This window comes from Gorilla gorilla, chromosome 6 (assembly GCF_029281585.2).
Source record: "Gorilla gorilla gorilla isolate KB3781 chromosome 6, NHGRI_mGorGor1-v2.1_pri, whole genome shotgun sequence".
NCBI classification, from domain to species: Eukaryota; Metazoa; Chordata; class Mammalia; order Primates; family Hominidae; genus Gorilla; species Gorilla gorilla.
The window spans coordinates 167,660,028-167,673,018 of NC_073230.2; the positions used below are offsets into that span (position 1 = coordinate 167,660,028).

At 42.2% G+C, this 12,991-nt stretch overlaps 1 protein-coding gene across 2 annotated transcripts in view; it reads right to left on the minus strand.

Annotated features, from left to right (window-relative positions):
* Positions 1 to 12,991, minus strand: part of ESYT2 (extended synaptotagmin 2) — a 104,475-nt gene that overhangs the window by 51,366 nt on the left and 40,118 nt on the right. For both annotated transcript variants that reach the window (XM_031007313.3, XM_031007314.3), the window contains exons 5-6: positions 6,197 to 6,269; positions 5,852 to 5,941 (exon numbers count right to left, since the gene is read on the minus strand). In XM_031007313.3, coding sequence (XP_030863173.2) covers positions 5,852 to 5,941; positions 6,197 to 6,269 — 163 coding nt within the window. The remainder of the gene's footprint in view (positions 1 to 5,851; positions 5,942 to 6,196; positions 6,270 to 12,991) is intronic.

Here is a 12,991-nt window from a genome sequence, read left to right on the forward strand (position 1 = left end):
GAGTGAACGAGTGTGAGAACGAGTGAGAATAAGTGAGTGAACAAGTGTGAGAACAAAGAGGTGTGTGTGAAACAAGTGAACAAGTGTGAGTGAACGAGTGTGAAGTGTGAGGTGAGAGTGTAAGAACATGAGTGAACGAGTGTGAGAACAAAGTGAGGTGTGTGTAAGAACGAGAACAAGTGTGTGAACCAGTGTGAGAACAGTGAGGTGAGTGTGAGAACGACTGAGCGAGTGAGAACAGTGAGGTGTGTGTAAGAACAAGTGAGTGAACGAGTGTGCAAAGTGTGAGGTGTGAGTTAAGAACAAGTGAGAACAAGTGTGAGAGAACAAACTGAGAGGTGTGAGTGTGAAAGAACGAGTGAGAACAAGTGTGAGTGGAATAGCAAGTGTAAGAAAATGAGAACGAGTGTGAGAAGTAGCGTGAAAGTGGGAGTGTGACAACAAAGAATGAGTGTGAAGGAACAAGAGCGTGTGACAAATGAGAATATGTGAAGTGGGTATGTGAGAACAGAAAAGTATGAAAGAACAAGTGTGAGAACAAGTGTGAGAATGGGTGTGAAAACGAGTCTGCAGGAGAACAAGTGTGAGAATGAGTATGAAAGCTCAAGCATGTGTGAGAACAAGTGTGAAAATGTGTGTCCATGAGAACAAATGTGTGAGAATGAAACCGTGTGAGAACAAGTCTGTGAGAATGAGTGCGGACAAGTGTGAAAGAACAAGTGAGAGAGAACGAGTGTGTGGGAAGGACAAAATGGGTGTGTGAGACAGGAGGCTCCAAAGCCCAGTCTGAGGTCCACACGAGGGCACCATGGAGAAGCCACCAGCAGGGCCCGATAAAGGCCTGGCTTTAAAAGAAGGAGCCTTTGGAAAAGCAACTAAAATGAGCGTGCCCCTCCTTCCCCACGGACTCGTGCCTCAGGATGCTGGGAGCCTCGCCTCTGGAGGACTGAGCTATTTCAGGAAACTGAAAAGCCAGTGGAACAGGCATTTCCAAAGGACAGGAAGTCACCTCTGAGCTGTTGTGGCTCTTCTACGAGAAGCAGAACGTGTACGGCACTCCAAGATCGGAAAACAATGTCAGGTTTCAACTGGAACGACACAGATGTATCCACGTATTTCATGAAGCGCACAGATGCCCCTCTTCTCTCTACGTTCCCTAATCCGTTGTCACGGGTGTGGGTAACGTTTACAATTCCAGGGCAGCTGCTTGGCACCTGACCACGTGCTGTATGCCTGGCATCCTGGCTGCATTGAGCGCCACAGTTCAGAACAAGAATCACCTGGGAAGTCTGTTGGAAATACAAACTCAGGGCTCCCACCTTTCTCCAGTTTTTTATTTAGCAGATCTGGGCTGTTGGTAAAGTTCAAAAATGTTTTTCTTATGTTTCTAAGTCCCAGGACTTCTGAGAGCTTCACTTTTGACCACATGGGAGAGCTGACATCCTGAGCCACCAGCCAGCCTGAAACCCCTCCTTCTGGGCAGCTCTGAGGGAGGACAGGCAGGAGTGAGCTGAACTTGAAGGGGGACGAGATCCCCACAAAACAAGTGAGACGACTCCAGCAAGATCCTAATGAAAGGCCACAGGCCAAGTGTGGGTGAGTCAGAGAACCACAGAGGTGTGCACATCACGTGGTGGCACCTGCATCCCCGGTGTGCAAAGACGACCCCAGGGAGGATACTTCCCATGGGGAGGAGCCCAGGAGGAGGCAGCTGCCACTGTAGAAGGGCACAAAGGAAGCCCCGCCCCGCCTTCCACCTTAAGGGACAGAAGCCATGGGGGAGGGAAGCACCTTAAGAACCCACTGCAGCTGGGGAGAGGTCCCTTAAGGACGTGGTAGGACAATGTCCCAGGCTGGTAGAGACCTCTACTGCTGGGGCAGGTGCAGACTCTCTCCTGCAAAAGACCCGCCAAAGACACAAGGCACAGGGAGGAGGAGCAGGGTCTCTGGGAGAGCTCTGGCCCCAAGACCTAGGATGGACCAGGACAACAGGAAGCTCCTCTGTACCCCCTCTACTGGGGGTAGGCAAGACTGTCCAAAATAATATAAACATCAAACCACAGATCCCAGAAAGTCGGGGAAAAGAGCAGGATAAATACTGCAAAAACTCCCAGTTACTGATGTGTGGTCTGAGTCTGTGGATGTGCCTGTGGCCCTGACTCTGGAACTCACTGCAGCCTCATCTGCAAGGCTGTTAAGAATGGGCTTCAGGGAGCCCTGTTCAAACACTGCAACCCTCCTACCCCCAGTGGGTCCAGGGGTCGGTATCTGACCCAGCTGGAATGGCTCACAAGCCTGTAATCCCAGTACTCTGGGAGGCCGAAGGGAGAGGCCAAGGATGCAGGAAGACGCAAGGCTTTCTCTGAAGTGCTGGCAGGCATGCTATTCCACATGTGGACTGCAGAACCAGATGAAGCTAGTCTCACAGGGAGAGAAAAGCGAGAAGAGGTGGGGACAGTCACGAAGGCTTTCGAATTCCCGGTTCCGTTCTGTTCCTGAGACTCAACTGCAGTCCCCTGTACACGTCATGAGACATCAATATATGCTATTTTTATGTTTTAAATAAATTCCTCTCCCTTTTATCCCCATTTGCTTAAAGCACATCAATTTCTGGAGTCCTTGGCTAATAGGATTCAATTTCTTCTCATAACAGAAGACACTGTTTCCATTACAGAGGAAGAAATGGAATCTGCGGTTCAAAAGATGCCAGCAGCCAGCACCTCCGCATTGGGCTGGAAGACCCCGAACGTTGGTGGATGAACATATTTGGAGTAAGCCTAGGACCATTTCTAAGGGAAGTTTTGGGAAAGACCTCCTGGATCCCCTCTGGTTGAGGGATAAATCTCAACAAGACTAAGGACTCTGAAACACCCTAAAACCGTATGCTGCCCAACAACTACCAAGTGAGAAGGATTCCCTATGCACAGCCAAAGGCAAACACCAATTGGTTGAGTTCTTACCAGAACATTTATCCAAGCTTTTCTCCTTACTGATAATTCACCTCTAGTGGCCGGGCGCGGTGGCTCACGCCTGTAATCCCAGTACTCTGGGAGGCCAAGGTGGGTGGATCACCTGAGGTCATAAGTTCAAGACCATCCTGGCTGACATGGTGAAACCCCGTCTCTACTAAAAATAGAAAAAAATTAGCCAGGCGTGGTGGTGGGCGCCTGTAATCTCAGCTGCTCAGGAGGCTGAGGCAGGAGAATCACTTGAACCCGGGAGGTGGAGGTTGCGGTGAGCCAAGATTGCGCCACTGCACTCCAGCCTGGGTGACAAGAGTGAAACTCCGTCTCAAAATAAATAAATAAATAAATAAATAAATAACCTCCAGTGTCAGGACTAAATCTACATGTAGGAGAAATATTTAATTTCTTAAAATATGAAGACTACTATCTGTTAGGTATTATACTAAGTAGTTTACATTCATTGGCATTTAATTTTCAGATTTAATTGTGTGAGGTAGGTATTACTGTCCTGACATGTTACAGATGGGAAAACTGAGGCTTAGAGAAGTAACTTGTTCAAAGGCTACAGTAAGAGAAAGAACTAGGAGTGGAAAACCAGGCTGTCCAACACACACGTCTATCACTTAACCACAGCACTGTGCTGCCTTCTTCACCTACACTCCAACTTCGTCACCTCAGCAATATTTAGGTTTTTTTTCCTTCAACAAGTTCTACATTATAAAAACTAAACAAGCCAACAAGTAGAAAAATGTATAAAGGTTTCGTAAGGGTTTCTAAATTATCCAAATAGTAGAAAGAAATTTTAAAAACCCACAAAATAAAAACCTTTCTAGAAATATCTTTCACCAGGATGAGGAGGAATTACTTGGCAGCCAGCAGTAACTCTGTTCTCATATTTTCCAGTAAAATAAACTGAAAATTTTCCTTTTCACTGGAGTACGTTTGATGACTTTACTCACCATATAAGGAAATGAGTGACTCGGAACTTCTCAGCCCCATCCTTCTTTTCTGAGCACTAAATTTCATTTGGAAGTTAATACGTTATTTTAAAAGTAAAGTCATCGATGGAAGATCCAAACTAAGTAACAGCACTATTAAATTTTGAAGAAGATTTGAAGATTTGGATTTCGTTACATTCTGAAATGAACTTTTTAAAAAGGTCTTTCTCTAAATTGTTAAAAATGTCCCTGGCTAAAGATGGGTAAGTTAAAAATACTTAGCAATTTGTTAAGATTACTGAGGTTTTTTTGGTCACTAATGAAGTTCATTTCTTAAACATACAGGACTTTTAACGACTGGTATGGGGGAAAAAAACACATTAATTTTAAATCTTATGAATCTCTTAACTTCCTGAATAGTAAAATTTAATTTTAACAGTAAAATTTGACAGAGATGACCTAGGAGTTTTTGGATGTTCCCATGTTTTGTGTACTTAAAATTGATTCAAAATAAGCCCATTCTTTCAGTAATAAGAAAATCAGAACAATTATTTTATTCATAACAGAAAGTGATGACACTTAATTCTTTTGTTTTTATACAGAAAAAGTACAAGCTATAGTAAACTTAGTTTATGACAGGTGTAGATAAACCCGTATTTTAAAAGCCAAATGACAATTTTTAATAAGTTATTTGAATCAAATTATATGAATTAATATTCCTACTTTAAATTACAAATGATGTTGAAGGTACTTCCATAAAGGACTCATCAATGGCACATCTTGCATCATTCATTTGCCAAACTCTAAGGAGACAGTTATGATCCTTGCTTTTAAAGAGCTAACAATAACTGTGCAGAAATTGCTGAAACAAAAGGGGCGAAGAAAGTTTCACAAAAGTGAAACAAAAGGGGCGAAGAAAGCCTTCTGCGGCAAAGAAAAAGGCACAGGGAGGTAGTGGCAAGGTGTGGGCTGATACAGACAACCATATGGGCAGTGTGCACCTGGAGAAGATGACCAGGAGCACAGTGAACACGGAGGGCAGCAAAGGGAGACACTGGACAGAGGCTGCAGGAGCCCAGGGAAGGAGGAAGGAGTTTGTCTGGTGGGAGTAACAGTTCTGTTGTCTTGGTTTCGTGGGAAATAACAAATAGTATTAACTACTGTAAAACAGCAGCAACAACAACACAGTATAGGTTCCGCATCCCTAATCTAAAAATCCAAAATGCTTCAATATAAGAAACTTTTTGAGTACTAGCATCATGCTCAAAGGAAATACTCACTGGAGTCTAACGCAAATATTACAAAACCTGAAACAAATCTGGTCCCAAGCATCTCCGATAACATTCAACCTGTATATAAAACTGTATGTACAGTTCATTAAACACACCCCAAACGAGGAAGGAGATGCATGCTAATGACAGCAGCCCTTATCTCTGGAGGGGAGAAGAGGGAGGTTTACAGATGAGTCTTCTCAACAAAGTGTTCAGGAACATGAGCTCTGTATCAGACTAAACTGGATCTGTATATAGGCTCTTATTAATTGTGTGACTTGGAAAAATAAGACTTTCAAAATCTCAGTTTCTGAACAGTAAGAGAAAACAATGTTAACATTTAGCTATAGAGTCATGAGGATTAAATGAGCAAATATCTATAAATCATATTCAGTGAGGTGGTGAATAAAATGTGAGCTAAGACCCACTCTTCTGAAGAAGTCCATGTTTCCAAATTTTTGTAACATTTTTATAATCAGGAAAGAGAGCTGTTTATCAAGAGATAAGCTCTCAGTTAAGGCACAAAGAAATACAAAAAACTCCCACAGGATTCACACAACAGAAAGGGACAACGGTGAGTTGATAAAATTTTGTTTCTCCACTTTATATATTCTTCCACGGGTATGTATTTTTGCCACCAAATGGGAAAATAAAAATGAAATAAATATTGACTTACTGGTTTCCTAAGGAAGAAGATAGACAAAGCTCCGACTAAGGGCATATCTCCAATCAACGGTTCCAGGATCACCCGCATGGTACCATGAATCTAAACTCAAACAGGAAACCAAAATATGTAATAGAAAACACTCTGCAGGGCCGCTTAACGCAAGGAGTTTGCATGCGAATCTTAGTAACTTTTGAGCATGTGACTTCTTATTTATCTCAACTATGACCTACAGCTAAAAACTGAACGTCAAAAAAATTCCAAGCTAAAAAAACTTCCTAATTTTATTTTTGAATACAGCTTAGAGAACTTTAGAAAACTGTCAAATTAAAACAAAAAAAAAAACAAAAAACTTACCTGGATACTTTTCACACCAGCTCTACAAAAATATCGTTTGATCTCCAAATCAATCTCACAATTTCCTACAAAACTAACAAAAAATTTTGCATTACATAATGTAAGTGAAATGAACTATTCTCTTAATCATTATAGACCTGCAAGATGTATAATCTGAATAAAATGATAGTAAAGCAACCAAATCAGATTGTAGGTAAAAACCCTGAAATGTGGCCCATCAGATTATAGTATTTTACTGCTCTAGGTGTGCAGGCTGTTATCAGATCCAACACTGCTATGACGTTGGGAGGAATACTCTTAATCAATCAATCAATGGCTGTGGTTGTTGTTGGTCTTATATATATAAAACACTTAACTAAATATAAATGTCCGTGTTCAAAAGAAGATGCAAATAACAAACTGCAACTTCTGAAGCAGTCTTTTGATGCAATGTAGTTTTCTTGCCTTATAAATCTGATGTTTAAACATTAAAAAGTTTAATTTTATTTCACACAAATAAATTTCACACCTTGCTTCCCAATCATGAAAAATCTCACAGTGCCCTAGGCCTCTATAACATCAAAGACTAGAAACAGTGTATCTGTTTGGGGCCTCAATTTTACTCAATGATTAAGTCATTTCAAATATTAATATGAAACAAACATAATGCTAAAGGCAAGATTTGCACCTGTTTTTAATATAAACATGAAATGTCAAATACTTTTTCCATGGGTTAGTGTAGGACCTGACCCCAACCCTTGGCTCCTGGAGGTAGAATGTCACACTCCTACCTGACAATGTTTGTTGGTAAGTTTGATAAATGCTAGAAAGGGAATGTCTAAGCAGATAAACAAAATAGTAACAAAAGGAATCTGGGATAAGTTTCTTCCAATATTTATTGTCCTGGTGTTAAAGCCAATACCTACAGATTCCTCTCATTGAGAATTACTCTCTACCTAGTTGGTAAAATCACCAATAACCTGTTGCGAAACTATTAAAAAAACTTTCCTTTTCTTCATTCTATGACTTGATCATTTTCTTTTCTTTTTTTTTTTTGAGATGGAGTCTCGCTCTGTTGCCGAGGCTGGAGTACAGTGGTGCAATGATGACTCACTGCAACGGCCGCTATCTGGGTTCAGGTGATTCTCCTGCCTCAGCCTTCCGAGTAGCTGGGATTACAGGTGTGTGCCACTACGCGCAACTAATTTTTGTATTTTTAGTAGAGATGGGGTTTCACCATGTTGGCCAGGGTGGTCTTGAAATCCTAACCTCAAGGGATCCACCCACCTGGGCCTTTCAAACTGCTGGAATTAACAGGCATGAGCCACCGCACCTGGCCTGGATCATTTTATTTTCTAATACTTTTCAATTACTCCTTCCCTATCTCTACTACCTGCCAATTTGGTTAAAGTGCTTGTCTGGAACTCACAACAAAGCAGAATGCATATTTGTTCAGAGACATAAATCTGAGCAGGATACTTGGCATATGTTACGGCAGCTAACCATGAATCCAGACTGATGCGTATTTGTTCAGAGACATAAATCTGAGCAGGATACTTGGCATATGTTATGGCAGCTAACCATGAAACCAGACTGCACCTTCAAAATGGCATCCACTGACTGATGGACTCAAACTCGCTCGGTGCTGGGGACACTGGACAACAGCACAAGGCTCCGACCCTCACGAAGCCTGGTATCAGCCCCGTGGAGCGTCCTCCTGGGGGTGGAGCGTCCTCCTGGGGGTGGAGCGTCCTCCTGGGGGTGGAGCGTCCTCCTGGGGGTGGAGCGTCCTCCTGGGGGTGGAGCGTCCTCCTGGGGGTGGAGCGTCCTCCTGGGGGTGGAGCGTCCTCCTGGGGGTGGACCGTCCGCCTGGGGGTGGACCGTCCGCCTGGGGGTGGACTGTCCTCCTGGGGCACTGCCTGACCCGAGACATATGTGGGCCTCCTCCTTCATTCCACTGGTGACAATGGTGTTTGCCCTAGCACCAAATATTTTAAAGAGGCAGATTTTTCCATATTAAAGAAAGTCTATGCTTCTTTCTGAAATAAAGGTAATTTGGTACCAACTTTGTACATTCACTATATTTAAATACTTTGTAAACTCAAAGATGATCATTTTAATAAAATGATCCTTAGTAAAGGATCAAAAACAGCACACAACTCTGAGCTGCTAGACACCACATGGTTGTTCTGAGTGCACAGTACTCACTGGGCACCACACACAGTGTGTTGTGAGGCCCCACGTGGAGCAGGAAGCCCTGAGCAAGCTCAAGGAAGAATGAGGATGAAGGACAAGAGAAGCCCACTTTTGAGCCACAGCTGCGTCACTGCCCTCCAGCCCGGGTGACAGAGCGAGACCCTATGGGGGGTGTGGGGGGAAGGAAGCCCATTTTTATTATGCTAGGCATGGTAGTTGGCAGATCTTCAATTTCTGTTTGTTTCCAATGTAAAACACTGTATTAAAATACACAAAAATTTTGGCTGGGCATGGTGGCTCATGCCCGTAATCCTAGCACTTTGGGGGGCCGAGGCAGGCGGATCACTTGAGGTCAGGAGTTTTAGACCAGCCTGGCCAACAAGGTGGAAACCTTGTCTCTACTAAAAGCATAAAAATTAGTCAGGCGTGGTGGCATGTGCCTGTAATCCCAGCTACTCAGGAGGCTGAGGCAGGAGAATTGCTTGAATCCAGGAGGCGGAGGTTGCAGTGAGCCAAGATCGTGCCATTGCACTCTAGCCTGGACAACAGAGTGAGACTCTGTCTCAAAATAAATAAATGAATTAATTAATACCCAAAAAATCTACCCTCATAATCATTTTTAAGTGTACAACTCAGTGGTACTAAACACATCCATAACGTGCAACCATCACCACCATCCATCTCCAGAACATTTTTCAACTTGCAAAATGAGCACTCTTCCCCCATTAAACACTAACTCCCCATTCCTTCTGCCCCCAGGCCCTGGCAACCACCATTCTGCTTCTGTCTATGAGTTTGACTCCCCCAGAAACCTCACACAAGTGCAATTATGCAGACGCTGTCCCTTTGTGTCTGGCTTGTTTCCTTCAGCATAAGGTCCTCAAGGTCCAGCATGTGGCGGCCTGGAGCAGGAGTCCCATGTTTCTAAGGCGTACAGGCCACATTCTGCTTATCCATTCATCAGCCCACGCATCCTTGGGCTGCTTCCGCCTTGTAGCTACTGTAAAAAATGCTGCTAAGAATGTGGGTGTGCAAATATCTACTCAAGTCCCGGCTTTCAATTCTTTCGGGTATGTACACAGAGGCGGGATTTCTGGATCACATGGTAATTTTATGTTTAAGGTTTTGAGGAACTGTTTCCACAGCAGCTGTACCATTTCACATTTCTACCAACAGTGCACAAAGGTTCCAATTTCTCCACATCTCACCAACACCTGTTATTTTCTGGGTTTCTTTTGACAGTAGCCTTTCTAATAGGTGTTAGGTGGTATTTCATTATGGTCTAGATTTGCATTTTCCTAATGGTTAGTGATGGTCAGTATCTTTCCATGTGCTTCCTAGCCATTTCTGTATCTTCCCTGGAGAAAAGTCTATTCAAGTTCTTTCCACATTTTTGAATAGGGCTGTTTGGTTGTTCTGTTGTTGAATTTCAGGAGTTCTCTATATATCCTGGATGATGACTGTTTATCGGATTCATGATTATAGGGACTGCATTAAATCTGGGATTGCTTTAGGTAGTAGTAACATCTTAACAATATTAAGTTTTCTAATCCATTAAGATAGAATGTTTTTCTATTTATTTGTATCTTCTTTGATTTCTTTCAGCAATATTTTAGTTTTCAGTGTGCAAGCCTTTCTCCTCCTTAGTTTATTCCTAAGTATTTTATTCTTTTTGATTCTATTACAAATGAAATTGTTTCCTTCATTTTCTTTTGGGATTGTTAATTGTTAGTGTATAAAAATGCAATTGATTTTACTGTGTTCACTTTGTATCCGGCTACTTTACTGAATTTATTTCTTAGTTCCACGAGTTCTTTTTTTTTTTTTTTGGTGGGATCTTTAGGGTTTTCTACATATGAGATAATCTCAACTGTAAACAGAAAGATTAATTCCTTCCCCTGGGTGCAGTCGCTCACGCCTGTGATCCCAGAGCTTCGGGAGGCCAAGGTGAGTGGATCGCTTGAGCCCAGGAGTTCGAGACTAGCCTGAGAAACATGGTGAAACCCCATCTCTACAAAAAAATACAAAAATTAGCCACACGTGGTGGCATGCACCTGTAGTCTCAGCTACTCGGCAGGCTGAGGTGGGAGGATCGCTTGATTCTGGGAGGTCGAAGCAGCAGTGAGCCAAGACTGTGCCACTGCACTCCAGCCTGAGTGATAAGGCAAGACCCTGTGTCAAAAACAAAAACAAAAACAAACCAACCAAACAAAAACATACATACATATATAAATAAATATATATATATAATGTCTTTCTTCCTTTCCAGCCTGGGTGCCCTTTATTTCTTTCTCTTGCCTAACTGCTCCAACTAGAACTCACAATATCGTGTTGAAGAGAAGTAGTGAAAGAGGGCATTCTTGCAGTGTTCCTGATTTTTTTTTTTTTTATTATACTTTAAGTTTTAGGGTACATGTGCACACTGTGCAGGTTAGTTACATATGCATACATGTGCCATGCTGGTGCGCTGCACCCACTAACTCGTCATCTAGCATTAGATATATCTCCCAATGCTATCCCTCCCCACTCCCCCCACCCCACAACAGTCCCCAGAGTGTGATATTCCCCTTCCTGTGTCCATGTGATCTCATTGTTCAATTCCCACCTATGAGTGAGAATATGCGGTGTTTGGTTTTTTGTTCTTGCGATAGTTTACTGAGAATGATGGTTTCCAATTTCATCCATGTCCCTACAAAGGACATGAACTCGTCATTTTTTATGGCTGCATAGTATTCCAGGGTGTATATGTGCCACATTTTCTTAATCCAGTCTACCATTGTTGGACATTTGGGTTGGTTCCAAGTCTTTGCTATTGTGAATAATGCCGCAATAAACATACGTGTGCATGTGTCTTTATAGCAGCATGATTTATAGTCCTTTGGGTATATACCCAGTAATGGGATGGCTGGGTCAAATGGTATTTCTAGTTCTAGATCCCTGAGGAATCGCCACACTGACTTCCACAATGGTTGAACTAGTTTACAGTCCCACCGACAGTGTAAAAGTGTTCCTATTTCTCCACATCCTCTCCAGCACCTGTTGTTTCCTGACTTTTTAATGATTGCCATTCTAACTGGTGTGAGATGATATCTCATAGTGGTTTTGATTTGCATTTCTCTGATGGCCAGTGATGATGAGCATTTTTTCATGTGTTTTTTGGCTGCATAAATGTCTTCTTTTGAGAAGTGTCTGTTCATGTCCTTCGCCCACTTTTTGATGTGGTTGTTTGTTTTTTTCTTGTAAATTTGTTTGAGTTCATTGTAGATTCTGGATATTAGCCCTTTGTCAGATGAGTAGGTTGCGAAAATTTTCTCCCATGTTGTAGGTTGCCTGTTCACTCTGATGGTAGTTTCTTTTGCTGTGCAGAAGCTCTTTAGTTTAATTAGATCCCATTTGTCAATTTTGGCTTTTGTTGCCATTGCTTTTGGTGTTTTGGACATGAAGTCCTTGCCCATGCCTATGTCCTGAATGGTAATGCCTAGGTTTTCTTCTAGAGTTTTTATGGTTTTAGTTCTAATGTTTAAATCTTTAATCCATCTTGAATTGATTTTTGTATAAGGTGTAAGGAAGGGATCCAGTTTCAGCTTTCTACATATGGCTAGCCAGCTTTCCCAGCACCATTTATTAAATAGGGAATCCTTTCCCCATTGCTTGTTTTTCTCAGGTTTGTCAAAGATCAGATAGTTGTAGGTATGCGGCGTTATTTCTGAGGGCTCTGTTCTGTTCCATTGATCTATATCTCTGTTTTGGTACCAGTACCATGCTGTTTTGGTTACTGTAGCCTTGTAGTATAGTTTGAAGTCAGGTAGGGTGATGCCTCCAGCTTTGTTCTTTTGGCTTAGGATTGACTTGGCGATGCGGGCTCTTTTTTGGTTCCATATGAACTTTAAAGTAGTTTTTTCCAATTCTGTGAAGAAAGTCATTGGTAGCTTGATGGGGATGGCATTGAATCTGTAAATGACCTTGGGCAGTATGGCCATTTTCACGATATTGATTCTTCCTACCCATGAGCATGGAATGTTCTTCCATTTGTTTGTATCCTCTTTTATTTCCTTGAGCAGTGGTTTGTAGTTCTCCTTGAAGAGGTCCTTCACATCCCTTGTAAGTTGGATTCCTAGGTATTTTATTCTCTTTGAAGTACTTGTGAATGGGAGTTCACTCATGATTTGGCTCTCTGTTTGTCTGTTGTTGGTGTATAAGAATGCTTGTGATTTTTGTACATTGATTTTGTATCCTGAGACTTTGCTGAAGTTGCTTATCAGCTTAAGGAGATTTTGGGCTGAGACAATGGCGTTTTCTAGATAAACAATCATGTCGTCTGCAAACAGGGACAATTTGACTTCCTCTTTTCCTAATTGAATACCCTTTATTTCCTTCTCCTGCCTGATTGCCCTGGCCAGAACTTCCAACACTATGTTGAATAGGAGCGGTGAGAGAGGGCATCCCTGTCTTGTGCCAGTTTTCAAAGGGAATGCTTCCAGTTTTTGCCCATTCAGTATGATATTGGCTGTGGGTTTGTCATAGATAGCTGTTATTATTTTGAAATACATCCCATCAACACCTAATTTATTGAGAGTTTTTAGCATGAAGGGTTGTTGAATTTTGTCAAAGGTCTTTTCT